The sequence below is a fragment of the Notothenia rossii genome (assembly GCF_949606895.1).
Source record: "Notothenia rossii genome assembly, chromosome: 5".
Lineage (NCBI taxonomy): Eukaryota > Metazoa > Chordata > Actinopteri > Perciformes > Nototheniidae > Notothenia > Notothenia rossii.
Window position 1 is genome coordinate 38,717,738 of NC_136903.1, and position 17,944 is coordinate 38,735,681.

The window sequence follows — 17,944 nt, forward strand, 5'->3', positions numbered from 1 at the left end:
TTTTAAATTCACACAACATTCTTAACCCTATGCAATCTGGATTCAGATCAAAGCACAGTACTGTGACTGCCAGTCTGAAAGTCTTAGACGATATTAAGGCTGCTTTGGATAACAAATCAGTTTGTGTTGCATTGTTTATTGACCTAGCCAAAGCATTTGATACTGTAGATCACCACATTATGTCTAATGTTATGTTGGTGTCTCGTTTCGGTCATAATGCCATTTGCGGGTTTCAGAGTTATCTAACCAACCGTACTCAGGTTGGGTAGCACTGTCTCTGACCCTGTCACCTTGGAGAAGGGAGTTCCGCAGGGCTCTATTTTGGGGGCTTTGCTCTTTTTATTATATGTAAACAATATTTGTAATCAGATGCAATTTTATCCAGTACAGTACAAGCGCCTCGGTCCTGCCGCAGTACTGTCGTACCAATAATGACGTTCAAGAACGGCCTTACGTGTATGATTGCTTAAATTTAACCACTTGGAACCAAATAATGAACCTTCTACGCAGACAGAGCCAAATGCCATGGTTTGGCCTTGAGTACAAATTCAAAATCCAAGTTATTTTCCTTTTCTTGCCTGTCATGCATCACTTTGGAAGGCAAGGCAAGTTTATTTATATAGCACCTTTCAACACAAGGCAATTCAAAGTGCTTTACAAAAAATGAAAGACATTAAGAAAATGGCATTTAAAATCAGTCATTAAAAAAAAAAGATAATAAAATAAACATTAAAAGAAAAAATACATGGATAAAAGTTACAGCGCAGTTTAAGATGTGAATAGTTCAATTAAAAGCAGCGACAAAAAGAAAAGTCTTTAGTCTGGATTTAAAAGTAGTCAGAGTTGCAGCGGACCTGCAGGTTTCTGGGAGTTCGTTCCAGATATTTGGAGCATAATAACTAAACGCTGCTTTTCCATGTTTAGTTCTGACTCTGGGGACAGAAAGCTGACCATTCCCTGAAGACCTGAGAGATCTGGATGCTTCATAATTTAGCAGTAGGTCAGAAATGTATTTTGGGCCGAAACCATTCAAAGCTTTATAAACCAGGAGCAGTATTTTTGAAATATATTCTTTGACACACAGGAAGCCAGTGTAAAGACTTCAGAACAGGAGTGATGTGATCCACTTTCTTAGTGTTAGTGAGGACTCGAGCAGCAGCGTTCTGAATCAGCTGCAGCTTTCTAATAGATTTTTTAGTGAAACCTGCAAAGACACCATTACAGTAGTCCAGTCTACTGAAGATAAAAGCATGGACAAGTTTTTCCAAATCCTGCTGTGACATTAGTCTTTTAATCCTAGATATGTTCTTTAGGTGATAGTAGGCTGATTTAGTAACTGTTTTAATGTGACTGTTGAAACTCAGGTCAGAGTCCATGACTACACCTAGATTTCTGGCTTTATCTGTTGTTTTGAACATTGCAGACTGAAGCTCAGCGCTAACTTTTATATGTTCTGCCTTGGCTCCAAAAACCATTAACTCAGTTTTATCTTTGTTTAATTGGAGAAAGTTCTGACATACCAGTCATTGATTTGTTCAATGCACTTACTCAGTGTTTGAATTGGAACATAGTGTCCTGGTGAAATTGTTACATAAATGTGTGTGTCATCTGCATAGCTATGGTAACTTATTTAGTTGTTCTTCATTATCTGAGCCAGTGGTAGATGTTAAAGAGAAGAGGCCCCAAGATGGAGCCTTGAGGAACCCCACATGTCATATTTGTCAACTCAGATGTGTAGTTACCTATAGAAACAATGTTTTTTCTTTCCTTTAAGTAGGAGTCAAACCCATTTAGAACTGTTTCCGAAAGTCCCACCCAGTTTTCTAGTCGGTCGAGTAATATGTTGTGGTCAACAGTGTAAAACGCAGCACTGAGATCTAATAATACTGACACTGAAGTTCTGCCACTGTCTGTGTTTAAGTGGATGTCATTGAAGACCTTTACAAGAGCAGTCTCAGTGCTGTGGTTTGGACGAAAGCCTGACTGGAACACATCGGAACAGTTATTTAAATGCAAGAAATTACTCAACTGTTGAAAAACAACTTTTTCAATGATTTTACCTAGAAATGGGAGGTTTGATATGGGCCTGTAATTGTTCATTACTGAAGCATCTAGAATATTCTTTTTTAAGAGTGGTTTAATGACTGTAGTTTTCAGGGCCTGTGGAAAAACACCTGAGTGAAAAGATTTGTTTGCTATATGAAGTAGATATGACGCCATGCAACGAAAAACATCTTTGAAAAATCCTGTTGGAATAATATCAAGGCAGCAGGAGGAGGATCTCAGTAGTTGAATAATGTCCTCTAGGTTTTTATCATTAATCTGATGAAATTGTGTCATGGTGTTTGAATTGATATTAGGTGGACATAGGGACAACACATTTGCTGTACCTGATGCAGAGGCACTGACTGCTTGTCGGATTTTCTGAATTTTGTCAGTGAAGAAGGAGGCAAAATCATTGCACGCCCTGGTGGATAGAAATTCAGAGGCTACTGACACTGGGGAGTTTGTTAGTCTGTCGGCGGTAGCAAACAAGGCACGTGCATTGTTTTTGTTTTTGGTAGTGATGTCAGAGAAGAAAGACTGTCGTGTGTTTTTCAATTCCAAATTATAAAGGCCAAGTCTCTCTTTATAGATTTCAAAGTGAACCTGGAGATTTGTTTTTCGCCACCTACGTTCAGCTTTTCGACACTCTCTTTTTTCTGCTCTCACGGTCATGGCCTTTCTCCATGGAGATATTTTCTTCCCAGTCACTTCATTTACCTTAGTCGGAGCAATGGCATCTATAACATTTTTTTTTTTTTTATTAAAATGATCTACTTGCTCATTTACTGAGATGCTAGCAGGGGCAAGTGTGGAAGAAAAATTCTGAGTAAACATTTCCCTAGTATTTTCAGTTAAATATTGCTTTGTGGTTACCTCTTTTTGAACATTTTTGTGAACAGAAATAGAGCTCTCAAAGAAAATACAGGAATGATCAGAGAGTGCAACATCAGTCACCACAAACTTTGGGATATTTAGACCCTTTGAGATGATTAAGTCCAGGGTGTGCCCCTTATTGTGCGTGGGCTCCGTCACATGCTGAGTCAGTCCATAGTTATCAAGAACACAAAACAGTTCTTTAGCTCCTCTGTCCTGGGGGTTGTCAACATGGATGTTAAAATCCCCAACAATGACTAGACGGTCAAAGTCAATACACACTATAGACAGTAGTCAGTGGCGGCCGGCCCATAGGGGCGCTAGGGGCGCCGCCCCACCTCTTCCCACATACAAAAAAAAAAATTAAAAAAAAAATTAAATTAAAAAATATATATTTCAAAAAATATATATTTTATATTTTTAATTTTTAATGAACAAGGTAAATATCATACAATTGGTATCAGTAAAATGTATAATCTACAATAAAATCTTGTTTAAAATTGTGTTACGATGTCTAAAGTTACTGATAAGTCACATGTTTCCTGCCTGGCCTTGCCCTTGGCATTAGTTTATCATTACGGGGCGCTGCCCCCGAGCCAAACAGCAGCAACCAGCACGTTGCAAAAGTCTCAATAGTAAACTGTGCCGCCAAAACATAATTTCAGCCAATCAGCGCCGTCAAATATTTTGGTCACGGATCAGCTTTTTACTCTCGCAAGGATCCTGGAGGGGGCCTGGGAGTACGCTCATCCAGTCTACATGTGTTTTGTAGACTTGGAGAAGGCGTATGACCGGGTTCCCAGGGAGTCACTGTGGGAGGTGCTGCGGGAGTATGGGGTGAGGGGGTCTCTACTCAGGGCCATCCAATCTCTGTACTCCCAAAGCGAGAGCTGTGTCCGGGTCCTCGGCAGTAAGTCGGACCCATTTCAGGTGAGGGTTGGCCTCCGCCAGGGCTGCGCTTTGTCACCAATCCTGTTTGTAATATACATGGATCGGATTTCGAGGCGTAGTCGTGGGGGAGGGGGTCTGCAGTTCGGTGGACTAAGGATTGCACCACTGCTTTTTGCAGATGATGTGGTTCTGATGGCTTCATCGGTCTGCGACCTTCAGCACTCACTGGATCGGTTCGCAACCGAGTGTGAAGCGGCTGGGATGAGGATCAGCACCTCCAAATCTGAGGCCATGGTTCTCAGCAGGAAACCGATGGACTGTCCACTCCAAGTAGGGAATGAGTCCTTACCCCAAGTGAAGGAGTTCAAGTATCTCGGGGTCTTGTTCTCGAGTGAGGGAACAATGGAGCGTGAGATGGGTCGGAGAATCGGAGCAGCGGGAGCGGTACTGCAGTCTCTTTACCGCACCGTTGTGACGAAAAGGGAGCTGAGCCAGAAGGCAAAGCTCTCTGTCTACCGGGCCATTTTCGTTCCTACCCTCACCTATGGTCATGAAGGATGGGTCATGACCGAAAGAACGAGATCGCGGGTACAAGCGGCCGAGATGGGTTTTCTCCGCAGAGTGGCTGGTGTCTCCCTTAGGGATAAGGTGAGAAGTTCGGTCATTCGGGAGGGACTCGGAGTTGAACCGCTCCTCCTTCGCGTCGAAAGGAGCCAGTTGAGGTGGTTCGGGCACTTAGTTAGGATGCCACCTGGGCGCTTCCCTAGGGAGGTGTTCCAGGCACGTCCAGCTGGGAAGAGACCAAGGGGTAGACCTAGAACCAGATGGAGGGATTATATCTCTTCTCTGGCCTGGGAGCGCCTTGGGATCCCCCAGTCAGAGCTGGTTGATGTGGCCAGGGAAAAGAAAGTTTGGGGCTCTCTGCTGGAACTGCTACCTCCACGACCCGACCACGGATAAGCGGGAGAAGATGGATGGATGGATGGATGGAGCGCTCACGTTGGCGCCCACGTTGCTTACGTGCGTTGACGTGAGTTGTTTTTTAGACTCGTGAGGAACTGGGGTAGTATCTATAGTAACGCAGTGTAGGCGGAGCCGTGACGTCATCTCCAATGAGCTCCCCAGAAAAACAACACAGTCGTTAGCTCTTAGCACTCAGAGCTCACAGCTCTTCATATCTGTTCAGAAACTAGACAAAAGTTAAACAAGTACAAACCACATACTGTCTGTGTCATGGCGAATACAGTCACTGGTTTATTTATGTCTGTACAGGCCGTTGTTGTGAGTGTGGACGGTCGGAGCGTTTACAACGTTAGCTTAGCTAAATCTCCATTAGAAAACACGCATTTTAAAAGGTTTTTCGCCTGCCGTCTGTCTGCAGACTTGTCAAAGCCTTAATTCATGGTTTTTACTATCCGGTATCAGAATGTTGTTACTTCGGCATCATTTTGAAACGTGTATTACAATTAAATCACGGTCAAATATGTTCATCTTGTTGTAGTTGTAGCCCCCTTGACAGCGATTCTCTCTCTAGTTTAGACTGCGGTCAAGCCAGCCCTCACGTGATATTGCGGTGCGCAAATATCCTATGCATTACCAGGGTTCCCACGGTACCTGGAAAATATGGAAAACATGGAATTAATGTTTTCCTTTTTCCAGGTATGGAAAAGTCATGGAAACTGAGCAAAAGTGAACACTTACATGGAAATAGAAACAGTTGTCCTGGAAATTTTTATTGGATGAGGTGTAAAATAGTAATAAAATGAAACTATTGAGCACAGAATTAAGATTAGTTTATAAAAACCCTTTACATGTGAATAATTTTTACTGTAGATAGAAATGGATGATCCCATGTTGTAGAGCATGCTCTTGGCATCCTATATGGTATATTGGATGTTGGGATTTGATGCAGGCAACTTGGTGATATGGACTTTAAAAGTATAGTTTCGGATTGGTGGACTTCAGGAATAATAACGTTACTCGCGATCTCAATAGAAGGGTCAAATACATGCATTTCCCAGCCAACACGGGAGCCTTGACATCTACAGTGAAACTTCTTATGCAAGTTTAGTAATAAAAGACCTTTGGGGACAGGGATGATAGCTCATATATGAGACTTCAAAGGTCTTTTATTTTGAAACTGTACATCAGAATGTCCTGATTTTTTCTGAGTGACGACATGGGGTGTCCTGCTATCACCCTGGAGTGAGATGGATCTATGATACTGGACAGTTTTTTTTTAATTCTCATCTAAAAACAGGGATGATAGCTCATACAATAGAGATTTCAAAGGTCTTTTATTTTTGAAACTCTACATCAGGATGTCCTGATTTTTTCTGAGTAACTAGATGGGATGTCCTCCTATCACCCTGAAGTGAAATGAGTCTTTGATACTGGACAGTTTTTGTTTTATTCTCATCTAAACACAGAGGGATGATTTTTTTTTACTCTACCGTAATGCATAGGATATTCGCGCACCGCAATATCACCTGAGGGCTGGCTTGACTAGGTTTTCCCGACTGGAGGCTGGCTTGACCGCAGTTAGTTTAGCATACTCAGCCCGACTCAGCCTGGTTGTTCCTGGCCCTAGAACCACGATTTTATGGGGCCATTACATCACCAGAAGTCCCAATTTAAGGGGTCATTTCTCTCCAAAAGATTTTTTTTACTCACTATATCAACAGCCCCACCAAAAATATTTTCCACCAGCCGCCACTGACAGCAGTTCAGTAAAGTCATCAAAAAAGCTTGCACAGTATTTGGGTGGTCTATAGATATTTAGGAGCAGAGCTCGAGATGAGCATTTCAGCTGAAGGGCCACATATTCAAAAGAAACAAAGTTCCCATGGAAACATCCAATTCATTTTTGTTTTAATATGTTTTAACTGTTTAATTATAGTTCTTTGAGGCAAAACTTAAAAAAATGCAAGTAACACATCCGTTTTGTTTGGAACTGTGTTATAATAGGAAGGATAACATCACATTAAACAGCTGTGCAAAAACTCCTTCTATCACCTCAGGAACATCGCCAAACTCCGCCCCTCACTCACTCTGTTTGACGCGGAAAAGCTAGTCCACGCCTTTGTCTCCTCAAGGTTGGACTACTGCAATGCACTCCTCATCGGGATCCCTAAGAAAAGCATCCAGAGGCTCCAGAACATCCAGAACAGCGCTGCTAGGATCCTGATGAGGGTGCGCAAATATGATCATATCACCCCCATCCTGAAGTCACTACACTGGCTCCCCGTGGAATTGAGGATCGAATTCAAGGTCTCCGTCCTCACACACCAGTGTATCTATGGAACAGCCCCTCCATACCTCAAGGAACTCCTCACCCCCCTTACCTCCGTGCGGACCACCCGCTCCAGCAACTCAAACCTCCTCAAACCCCCGAGGACTAAGCTCCGTACCATGGGAGACCGGGCCTTCTGCTCGGCTGCCCCCAGTCTGTGGAACGCTCTCCCCGACCACATGAGAGCATCACAGACCGTGGAGGTTTTTAAAATAGGCCTCAAAACCCACCTCTTCAATAGAGCCTTTCCCTAGACCTTTTATTTATTTATTATCACCCTTTTATCTTATTTTATTCTTTTTACTTATTTATTTTTATTTATTGCTTTTTATTCTTTTTACGATGTTAGCACTTCGGGATTTGAATGCAAATATGAAGTGCTTTATAAATTAAAGCCATTATTATTATTATTATTATTATATCAGCTGACACCAACATTTTTGTTTTATCTTCACTGAGCTCACATTATAACAATCGATTTCAATTCAAGGATTTGAATCCTCCATCTAACCAAACCCTGGCTACATTGTCTTTACAAACCCCAACTAAGGAAGTGCGTCAGACATTGAAGACAATTATTTTAGTTTCTGTATCTGTCTGTGTCGTTATTGGACCCTAATAGACTTTTTCCCATTGACTTACATTGGGTAAGAGACGTCTCTATATCAGCCACATTTGTTTTAGCTAAATATAACCAGTATGATTCCCCTTTTCTAAAGAATCTTCACTAAATTGTTTTTGAACTGAAAAGGTCTGGAGGCTTTGTGAAAATGTGCAGGGCTGGTTCACAAACAACTGTAGCTAGCAAGCTAAATGGTAACAGGCTAGCTTTGCAAATAAAGGACCATGCTAGCTCTTGTCAGTTAAAATAGCTGTGTATTCTCATTTTACATTTGGTAGGTCCAATTGAGTTTGGAAATGAAAGCTAGCAAAGAAAGCATAAACGTTCCAGAGAGACGGTAACAAAAAGGTGCTAAAAACAGACAACATGTCTAAAATAAGGCTTGAAGTAGGATAACATACTAGGAGTATATAGTCACCCAAATGCAATTTCAATAGAGGTTCAATCAAGTGGATTGATTAATTCAGCACTGTCCCACAGTTTGGTATTTTTTACAATGCAAATTAGCAGTTCAATGTATGATCAAAGCTAAAGAAAACGTAGAAAATGGTGCGACAAGGCAACCCATTCTCATGGCATTTCGTGCTCACCAACACAATTTTTAATCTATTGATTCGTGTTCACCAACACGATTTCCCCCTTTTTTTCATTTTGCACAGCACAATTTTAAAAGCAATGTATTTCTATTGGTAGTCTCACGGCATTACGTGTTATAGGAAGACCGGAAGCTGTGTGGTTCATAAAAACATGTTCTTACTCAATATCAAGCCACAATTATTGCTTTTATTTTAAATCGTATGATTGGATGTTTTAGCCGCAATGCATGTTGGGATTTGGTGTTTGTATGATATGAAATCGTAAAAAACATTTTAATAGAATAAAATAATACTTAATTCCGAGTGTTCTTGCTTTTCTCTTTGAAAGTCATCACATAACGGCATTGTAATACACGGTTCGGCTGCATTACATATTACAGATCTGCCGTAGTTCTCTATTTATAGAGCCCTGATGAGAAGACCTTGGAAGAAATGCCGCCGAAACTGAATACTTGACGTGGATCATAAATATATCAACAATTAAACAACATCTTCAATTTCTCTTCACACAATACGTCTCCCTGCAGTATCAACACTAATTTGGCTGACTTTTACATTTGATCTAATTCGTAGATAGGTTATATTTACACCATAACGGTGCAAAGCTGACATAAAAGGACTTGTAGTTTTTAAAGATATTACTGATTTTCTTTGAATATAAGAATGTAAATACTGAGTCTGAAATAGTATAGAAAATATGCTGTAAAATTATGTGAAAGCATGAACAAAACTACACATTTTCAGATGTTGTACATACATAAGTGTCCTACAGTAATAATACAAAGTTATTATGGCTGTGTGTACCTTGTGTGCATCGCCTAGTGGTTAAAGCACGTTATTGAATTGTTGTTTTTATGTGTTATATTTGATTAAAAAAATATTAAGAGTACATACTTTCATAGGGGGAAAGTAGAAGGTCTGTGATAGAAATATAGAATATAAAAAATCAAGAAGATACTATAAGTGATCTCTACAATAAAACAGTTTAGTGCAGGATGTACAGAGATATTAATAGGAGGATGTGCAAAACAGAAAAACGAATTAACCTTTATTCAAACATTAAATAATACTTTAGATTAAGGTCTTCTTTTAAATAAGAAAAAAGCTTTGGGGGTATCTACATATAAATATTAAGCCTGACAAAGTACTTAACGCCTAATATATTGCTTTCCTGCAATGTTAATATATGTTGAAACACTTATTTTAACTGATATTATACATATGAATTATACTCTTATGTATGTAGATAGTATAAGAAATGTGCAGAATATGACAGTTTAATGGTGGAGGTATACACACATATTGATCGATGTCTTGCAATGAGGAACCTGTGACCCAAGATTTTCATTCATTGCATAACTACACCGTAGTTGTGTATATGATATGTCAAACCTTTGAAAATCTTGAAAGGGATGTGCAAAATAGCCATTATACAGTCTTTAATTATTTATTAGTAGAGAGTAATGAGTAATGAATATACAACTTTATTACTCGTTTCCATTCATGTCAATTGCAGATAAATGTTTAGTCTTCTCAAGCACCAACTATCAAATATCTCTCCTGATTGTTGGCACTTGACAATCACCTTCCCTGAATTTTACTCAGGTAACTAAAGTCTGATTTAAGGGTTGTTTATATTTCACATCATTAATCAGAATCTGCAAAGTAACTCAAATAAGTGTAGTGGAGTAAAAATACCAGGTTAACCTCTGAATTGTAGTGGAGTAGAGTTACAAAGTAACAATGAGCTGTTATGTGGGTATATATTAATGCTGCGCATTATGGACACAAGCGATTTTCACCCATGTATTAATTATATGTTTTTGATAACACCAATGTCATGGCAACTTCTAATTGTGGGAAAAACGAAAACGTTCAGTAGAGACGTCCCATAGAACATTTTGCGAAACACAATAGCCAGGATGTGTAGTTCTGGGGGGGCGTTCGATTCCAGTTTTGGATAGTCTGGCGTGGTTTCGTTCCATTTCAAACAGCTGTTTGACGCTAGGCTAACCTTGGCGCACTGCCACTCCAACATCCAATCCTAGAGCTTGAAGATTAATCACGGGGACTGTAGTCCTAAACGATAGCTGGGGATTATGGGTAGTGTAGTGTCTTCGGCCATCCTAAACTCCTAGAGGCCTACGTCTGTTTCCGGTTATTTTTATTTTGAAATTCAGTTCCTGACGGACTGCAAAAAATCCCGAGATTATGGAACTAAACAAATAAATAAAAACAAGGATAATTGTGTGTTATTGGTGAGTAAATAACAGTGTGTTATTTTGAAAAGAATAATAAATTAGAAAGAAAAAAAGATTTAAAAAGTACAGATTTCAGTATTCTGAGGCTCTGAGCCCCATTTATTTTCCTCACAGACGGCAGCAAAAGTCCGAAATTATCCGATTTAAAATAAAAGCAATAATTGTGGCTTGATATTGAGTAAGAATATGGTTTTATGAACCACACAGCTTCCGGTCTTCCTATAACACGTAATGCCGTGAGACTACCAATAGAAATACATTGCTTTTAAAATCGTGCTGTGCAACACGAAAAAAAGGGGAAAATCGTGTTGGTGAACACGAAATGCCATGCGACTGGGTTGGACAAGGATGTGTGTTGATTTACTACGCAACAGATTTATAAATCGCTGTGATTCCATTTAAATGAATGGATTTTACAACAAGATTTCACGGTGACTTAAGGATGCATTAGCTAGTGTAATGTGCATGCATGTAACTTCTGATGAGCTGCTTGAAAAACACAGTGTGACGCAGCTCAATAGATTTTAAGAAATGTAGCAACAGTCAAGTCGAGATGATTCGCCTCTGTGTTTGTTACTGCATCACATTTTGTATCCAGGCCAACTTGCAGTCTAACATTGAGTTCTCAAAAAAATTGTTTACAAAAAAGATTTGACCTCATTCTGAATAACTCATGATCAGAAGCTGTTTTTGCCAAAAGGCTGAAACAAAGCACTGAGAAAAACAGAGACAGTGAAGCAGAAAACAATCTAAAATAGAGCAGTGGTGCTGAGGAGAGAGTGGCTCCTGACTGACACGGCTGCCGACCAATCGTGTGCAAGGGAGGCAGCACTCTGAGCAAATAATCTCCAGCCTGCCCCGCACCCTCTCTCTGTGCCTATAGTGAGAGGAGAAGTGGGTGGGCAGCAGCTTAAGAGTCTGGGTGGGAGCAGTGTGGAGCAGACAAAGACTCCGCAGCACCACATCCACCCTCCACCTACAGCCCAGGACCTAGTCCCTTAAACAGGAGAGGCCTGGCTGCTCGTCTGCTCCCTGCTCCCTCCTCTTCCTCTTCTTCTTCGTCAGCACACTCACTGTGGAGCCATGCCTGAGTGCTGGGACGGGGTGAGTGTAAGGGCGGAGTGTGTGTGGGATTCCTTCATTTAGTGTGTGTGTGAGTCACACTGTCAGAATACATTTTGCATGCATTTCTTGTAATGCATTTGCCGTCAAATGGTACATTTGTTGTATTTCTTGGCAAAAATAAATAAATAACAAACCATTTTTAGCTGGCAGTCAAAAAAATATGTTTCAATGATACATGGGATGTGTTCTGTCTCATATTCTGCTATGGGAAGAAGAAAGTGCAGCATCAGCACCAAATGATAGGTCATTCTGTGAGTCTGGCCCACTGACTCACATAAGCTCGCAGACACATGCTGAGCAATGCAATGGTTAAACACATCAACATGAGTGTGTGTCTGCGTGTGTGTTTGTGTGTGTTGGTGTGTAGAGGAAATGTTAAACCTTCTGCAGTATCATGCATTTGGGCAACCTTGGAACGAATGAGTAAAATGTGTGTGTTAATATGTGTGTGAGTGTGTGGAAAGAAGGAAAAGAGCACAGGGCTTTGTGCTGGAAGATCACCATTAAATAAATCAATCACGTTGCTGTGGAGCATCAAAAATGCTTTGTCGTATTTTGGACAGCTGAGATCCTTTCCCCTGAGAGGTAGATTCCTCTCAGTGTTTCCTGCTGGATGTCTGAAGGTCACCATGCCCCAGAGGAACGTCTCCGAGTCCAGACACACTGTGAACAAAGCCCCTGGTGCAGTCACTGCCTCAAATTAAAAGCGGATTGCAGATAATTAATGTTTAATCTGAAATTGAGAGATAATCTGTCTGGATTAACTCATAACTGCTGGCTGCGTGACTTTATGCTGCCGCGGAGATTATACCGTTTTTTGGCAGTTGGCACACTTTGTTTCTGTGCTGTGAATCACTGGGAGTCATTTCATTTGTGAATGCTTTTTGTTATCAGAGGCTGCAGTTTGACAGCTGCAGGTTGACAGAGGATCATCAGACGACTGTTGCTATGTCTGAAGGGTGGAAGGTGTGGAAATGTGCTGAGAGGAGGAAAATAATGATCCATCTGATCTCTGGTTCATTTGAGTATTGACAGCAGTGGCATCATTTTACCATCTAAACCAGGCATAACAACACCAAAACAACATTACTGTATGTGTGTGTGTGTGTGTGGGGTGTGTGTGTGTGTGTGTGTGTGTGTGTGTGTGTGTGTGTGTGTGTGTGTGTGTGTGTGTGTGTGTGTGTGTGTGTGTGTGTGTGTGCCTATGTTGCACAGCTCATTTGAACACATGTATCGTACCACCATTTTGAGTTTTCTGGCTCTGACCATCTCGTGCTGCATTATTACTGCATCACTTGCATTAGGTTGTTTATCATGTTGTAGCTGTAAGCAGGATGTTGTTATCATTGTTTTGCTACAAAAGGCTAACTCCTGAATGAATGAGTATATTCTCAGGGAGGGTCAAACATCCATACTATATGAATATAATTATATTTGGATATAAACCTGCCAAGCTATACAAACGCCTCAAACAGAAGAATCATTCTATTTTAAGAAGATAAGGTCTCTACTGTATGTTATTTTCTATTTAAATTGTTGAATTGTTCCCTTCGCTTTTTGGCACCAAAAAGGCTTTATCTAATATTTGCTTTATTTTCTGCAATATACCTTTATAGTTTACAGTCTTTTTAATAAACTATTGCAAAGTATAGCTAATGCTAGTCAATCCACATCCAATCATTTACTCCAATTTGCACTTAATTGTAAAGGAGCGTTTGAGAGAAGTTATTACAGTAATAACTTTCTTACAATGCACAGACAGACTGATGCGTCACGATGTGAAACACCAGAGACTGAGGATCAGGATTCAGGTGCAAATGTTCTCACTTACAGCTGACAGTGTGTGAACACCAGGTGTGTGTGTGTGTGTGTGTGTGTGTGTGTGTGTGTGTGTGTGTGTGTGTGTGTGTGCGTGTGTGTGCGTGTGTGTGTGTATGTGTGTGTTTCACAGGAACATGATGTTGAGACTCCCTATGGGATGCTGCACGTGGTGATCCGCGGCGCGCCCAAAGGAAACAAGCCTGCCATCCTCACCTACCATGATGTGGGGCTGAACCGTGAGTATCAATGCAGAGTGTGTGTGTGTGTGTGTGTGTGTGTGTGTGTGTGTGTGTGTGTGTGTGTGTGTGTGTGTGTGTATGTGTGTGTGTGTGTGTGTGTGTGTGTGTGTGTGTGTGTGTGTGTGTGTGTGTGTGTTGTGTGTGTGTGTGTGTGTGTGTGAGGTCAGGTGTTTCTACACTTCTCAGAAGTGATAATTGGACTCCATTCCTGCCTGCGCTCTGCTTGCATATGTTACGGGTCCCCAATATGAGGACCACAGTAACAGTGATGATACCTGTATGGTGCAGGTGAAACAGAAGTAATGAGGACACGTTGTGTTCGGTTTCCTTCCAGATTACTTCTGCGGTTGTTTTATTACACAAAATCATATAAACATATTACTTATCTTATACATTTCAGTTTCGACTTACATTCCTTGATAACCATTCACATACCTTCACTCTGTCTGTATGTTATTCTTTTATGTGATAAACACATATTTCGAATTGAATTTCACATTCAATAACACTTGTTGTACCTTAAATACATTTGTATACAGTATTAACCTGTATTTAATACTACTCTTCTTTTTACTTTCACTTAAAAGTAGTATTTCATGACCCCTCTAACCTGTCATGTTGACTATTTACCTTCTGCCATTAATGGCAGGTCACTAAAATGCATTACTGAAACATATTTAAGTGTAACAAACAACCTTACTCTTTTATCAACAGTAACTAACTTATAACCCTTACAAAGTACATATTTATTACAAACTCACAATCACTATACATGCATGTAAATACTCAGTGTGTGGGAGCCTTCAGATATACTGACAAACTTGTTTCCTTACTGCGTCAGATCACGTTGTCCCCAAAATGGCGCCGTACCGGGGAAGCTAGGCTAATACACACACACTATATAACAGTTTTACACATGTAAACAGCGCTACAAAGTCTTCAACTGTTAGCGGGCCATTACATATTATCTTTGCAAACCTTATGGGGGATTCATTGTGATTTATGCACAGTTTACCAACCTGTATGGTGCAGGTGAAACAGAAGTAATGAGGACACGTTGTGTTCGGTTTCCTTCCAGATTACTTCTGAGGAAACCCCGGGAACTTCCGTCGCTTTAATCGGTACCCCGGAACCATTGAATCAACCACAAACGTTCCGCCTCACTACTCACTGCATCTATCAACCCCGTTAATGACATGAAAATAACAGATGTACAAAATAAATGCATGTTCTAACTCTAAATAATAATAATAATTATATTAATGTGGTCACACATCCCAGGGGTGCCACACGCTCCCCGACAACAAAAGTGGCTCCCGACACTTACTTGAAATCACATATTCCTATTCAAGATAACTTTAACATCTTCATAAAACACAAATATTTACAATGTCCAAACTATCACACCTCAAAATGTATGACCCTTAGGACTAACACTGTGTGTGACCTTTCAATAACCTTGTATGGGACATGTAAATGGTGAATGGGGATATGGAATGAGGGGTGTGTAGTGGAATGATGGTGGGCATGTTTGTGAATACCAAAGGTGAGTGTAGGGCATGAGGTATGTATCCATAGCATTTACTGTTGGACCCGACTGGTATGTTGGGAGGCCAAGAGATGAGTAGGTGAGGATTTGACCTGGTCGTCTCTCCCGAGTAGACCGTCTCAGTGGGACAGGTGAGTCAGGTTCAGGGTCTTGTACCCGTTCCTCGGGACATGCACGTTGAGGCAACTCTTGCTCATCTTCGTTCTGAGGTACATTGGGGGTTGTCTGCTCATTGTCCTCCTCTAAGTCAGTTTGATGAGAGATTTCCGGTTCATCCTCAAGTTGAAGTTCACCCCTGTCTGAAGAGTACTCTTCTTCACAAAGACCTCTAGCCTGTCCTCCAGTTTCCCGTTGCGCAATGTCCATGTCAGGTAAAGTTTGGAACTCTAACTGTCTCTCTACACCAGAGTTCCTGGTAGTCTTTCCAAACATCTCCTCAGAAGGCTGTTGTTCCAACACTGGTCTCTGCTCTCTTCTTAACATAATTGGTCTCTTTGGAGTACCTGTTATGATAGGCCTAGCCCGATTTGCTGGTACCCGCAACCAGTAACCTCCTGTTGACTCATCCTCTGAATCAGATGTCTCAGCATTTTGGTCTCTCACATCCCTTTGTCTCCTTGGATGGCTTCCTTGCTTCTGTGATGGCTTTGGGGTTGGTTTGACTAACTGTGGTGGGAATTCCACTGGCAAGTCATTGACAAGCAGAAGCAGGTTTCTGTGCAGGGTTCTGATTTTCCCTTTTGCATCACTTTCTGGATGGACGACATATACTGGGTTATCTGAAACCTGTTCCTTTACCACATATATCCTCTTCTCCCAATAGGAATGCAACTTACCAGGCCCTCCGCGCTCACTTAGGTTCCTGACTAACACTCTATCCCCTTGCTTCAGAACCACTCCCCTCGCCTTCTGATCATAATAGGACTTGCCCTTTGCACTAGACGCCAGACTGTTATCAGTAGCAATCCGATATGCTTCTGTCATCCTGTCGCGCCATTTCTCAGCATATCCTTTGTGTGTTACTTAGGGCCCTATATTTTCCGCGATCGCGGAATCGCGGACGGAATCGCGGAAATTCCCGAAAAAAGCAGATAATCACGGAATTTGACATAATTAGACTGAAATGCTGTTTTCGTGAGGAAGTGAAACAAAAAACCTGGGAAAACTTTCCCGGGGGACGCTAATCAGCGTAACACACCCCTGCGTCACTGTCTCATGCGGTCCCGTCCCGCCACCCCCAACAAACACAAGTGAAATGCAAGCATGGCTGTCCCTCCGTCAGCTAAAAAGATACGGAATACGGGGCTATCCGCTCAATCACGAGCAGAGCAGTTCCCTGCTGACTTCTACGTGTCGGGTGACGTGATGTATTGTACATTTTGTCAACACTCTGTTGACTGGAAGCGCAAAAATACGTGCGATGACCACCTGTTATCCAAAAGTCACGTTAGGAACAGGGAAAAATGTCAAGCTAATGCTAGCAAGCCCTCCACGTCCCTACAGACTAGCGTTACTGCTTCGTTCAAGTCAGGGGAATTAAGAAAAGCGTTTGTCGAGGATTTTGTGGCTATGTGTGCTGAGGCCGACATCCCCTTGGAGAAGATGGTAAAACTGCGTCCGTTTCTGATGAAGCACTGCAGACAGGGAGGAGCGCTACCTGAAAACGTTAGCTGCCTCCGCCAACTTCACCTCCCCCGAGTGTTTGAGCAACACATCTCCTCGGTGCTACAGAAGATCCGTGGGAAAAAGTGTTCCATTGTTGTGGATGAGACCACTGATGCCAGAGATTGCAGCGTGCTAAACATCGTCATTGGTAAGTTAATGCTTAATGTAATATCCTAAAATACAACGTAGTGAACACTCCTTTACAATATGCTGTGTGCAAATTGTGATGCAGCATTGTCTTCCAGAGGGGGAAACATAGCTGATGTCTCTTGTCAACACTAATACCTTTTATTGCAATATATCATTATAATGGGATAACACATTTTATTAAAAAATAAATAAATATGGATGGATCAGAAACAGGAGACAGATCCAGTACTACTGGATCTGTCTCCTCTGACAGGCCGAATAGGAGATCCACAGGGAGACGAGGTTGACGACCATAGAGCAGAAAGTGAGGCGAATAACTGGTCGATTCGTGACGTGTGCAGTTATACGCGTGTATAACCTGTGGAAGATGTTCTTTCCATGTCTCTTTTTCTTTGTCTGTCAGCGTTCGCAGCATCTGTAACAGAGTTCGGTTGAACCGCTCAGCTGGATTACTTTGTGGGTGGTAAGGAGATGTTCGAGAGTGACCTACTCCAGCTAGCTGCCCGAGTGTTCGAAAGAGATCATTCTCGAATTCTCTTCCTTGATCATGGTGCAGTTTGTTGGGGAACCCAAAACGGGGTATAAAGTCATTATAAATCCGCTCTGCTGCTGTCCGTCCGGATTTATTTTTGGTTGCATAGGCCTGTGCGAACCTTGTGAAGTGGTCGACTACCACCAAGATATATTCATAGCCTCCTTTACTTTTCTCAAGGTGCAAGTAGTCAATGCAGACCAGTTCCAGGGGTGAGTTAGACTTCATGCTGCTCATTGGTGCACGCACATGGACCGTTGGTTTCTTCTGTTTAATGCAACA

The 17,944-nt window shown here is 41.5% G+C and overlaps 1 protein-coding gene across 8 annotated transcripts in view; it reads left to right on the top strand.

Moving 5' to 3' along the window:
• ndrg4 (NDRG family member 4) overlaps positions 1-17,944 on the top strand; it is a 141,730-nt gene that overhangs the window by 74,860 nt on the left and 48,926 nt on the right. For 5 of the 8 annotated variants that reach the window (XM_079685205.1, XM_079685206.1, XM_079685208.1 and 2 more), the window contains one exon: positions 13,658-13,763. In XM_079685205.1, coding sequence (XP_079541331.1) covers positions 13,658-13,763 — 106 coding nt within the window. Of the gene's footprint in view, positions 1-11,452; positions 11,692-13,657; positions 13,764-17,944 lie in introns of those variants that run through there. The other 3 variants (XM_079685210.1, XM_079685211.1, XM_079685212.1) reach the window with 3 other exon arrangements.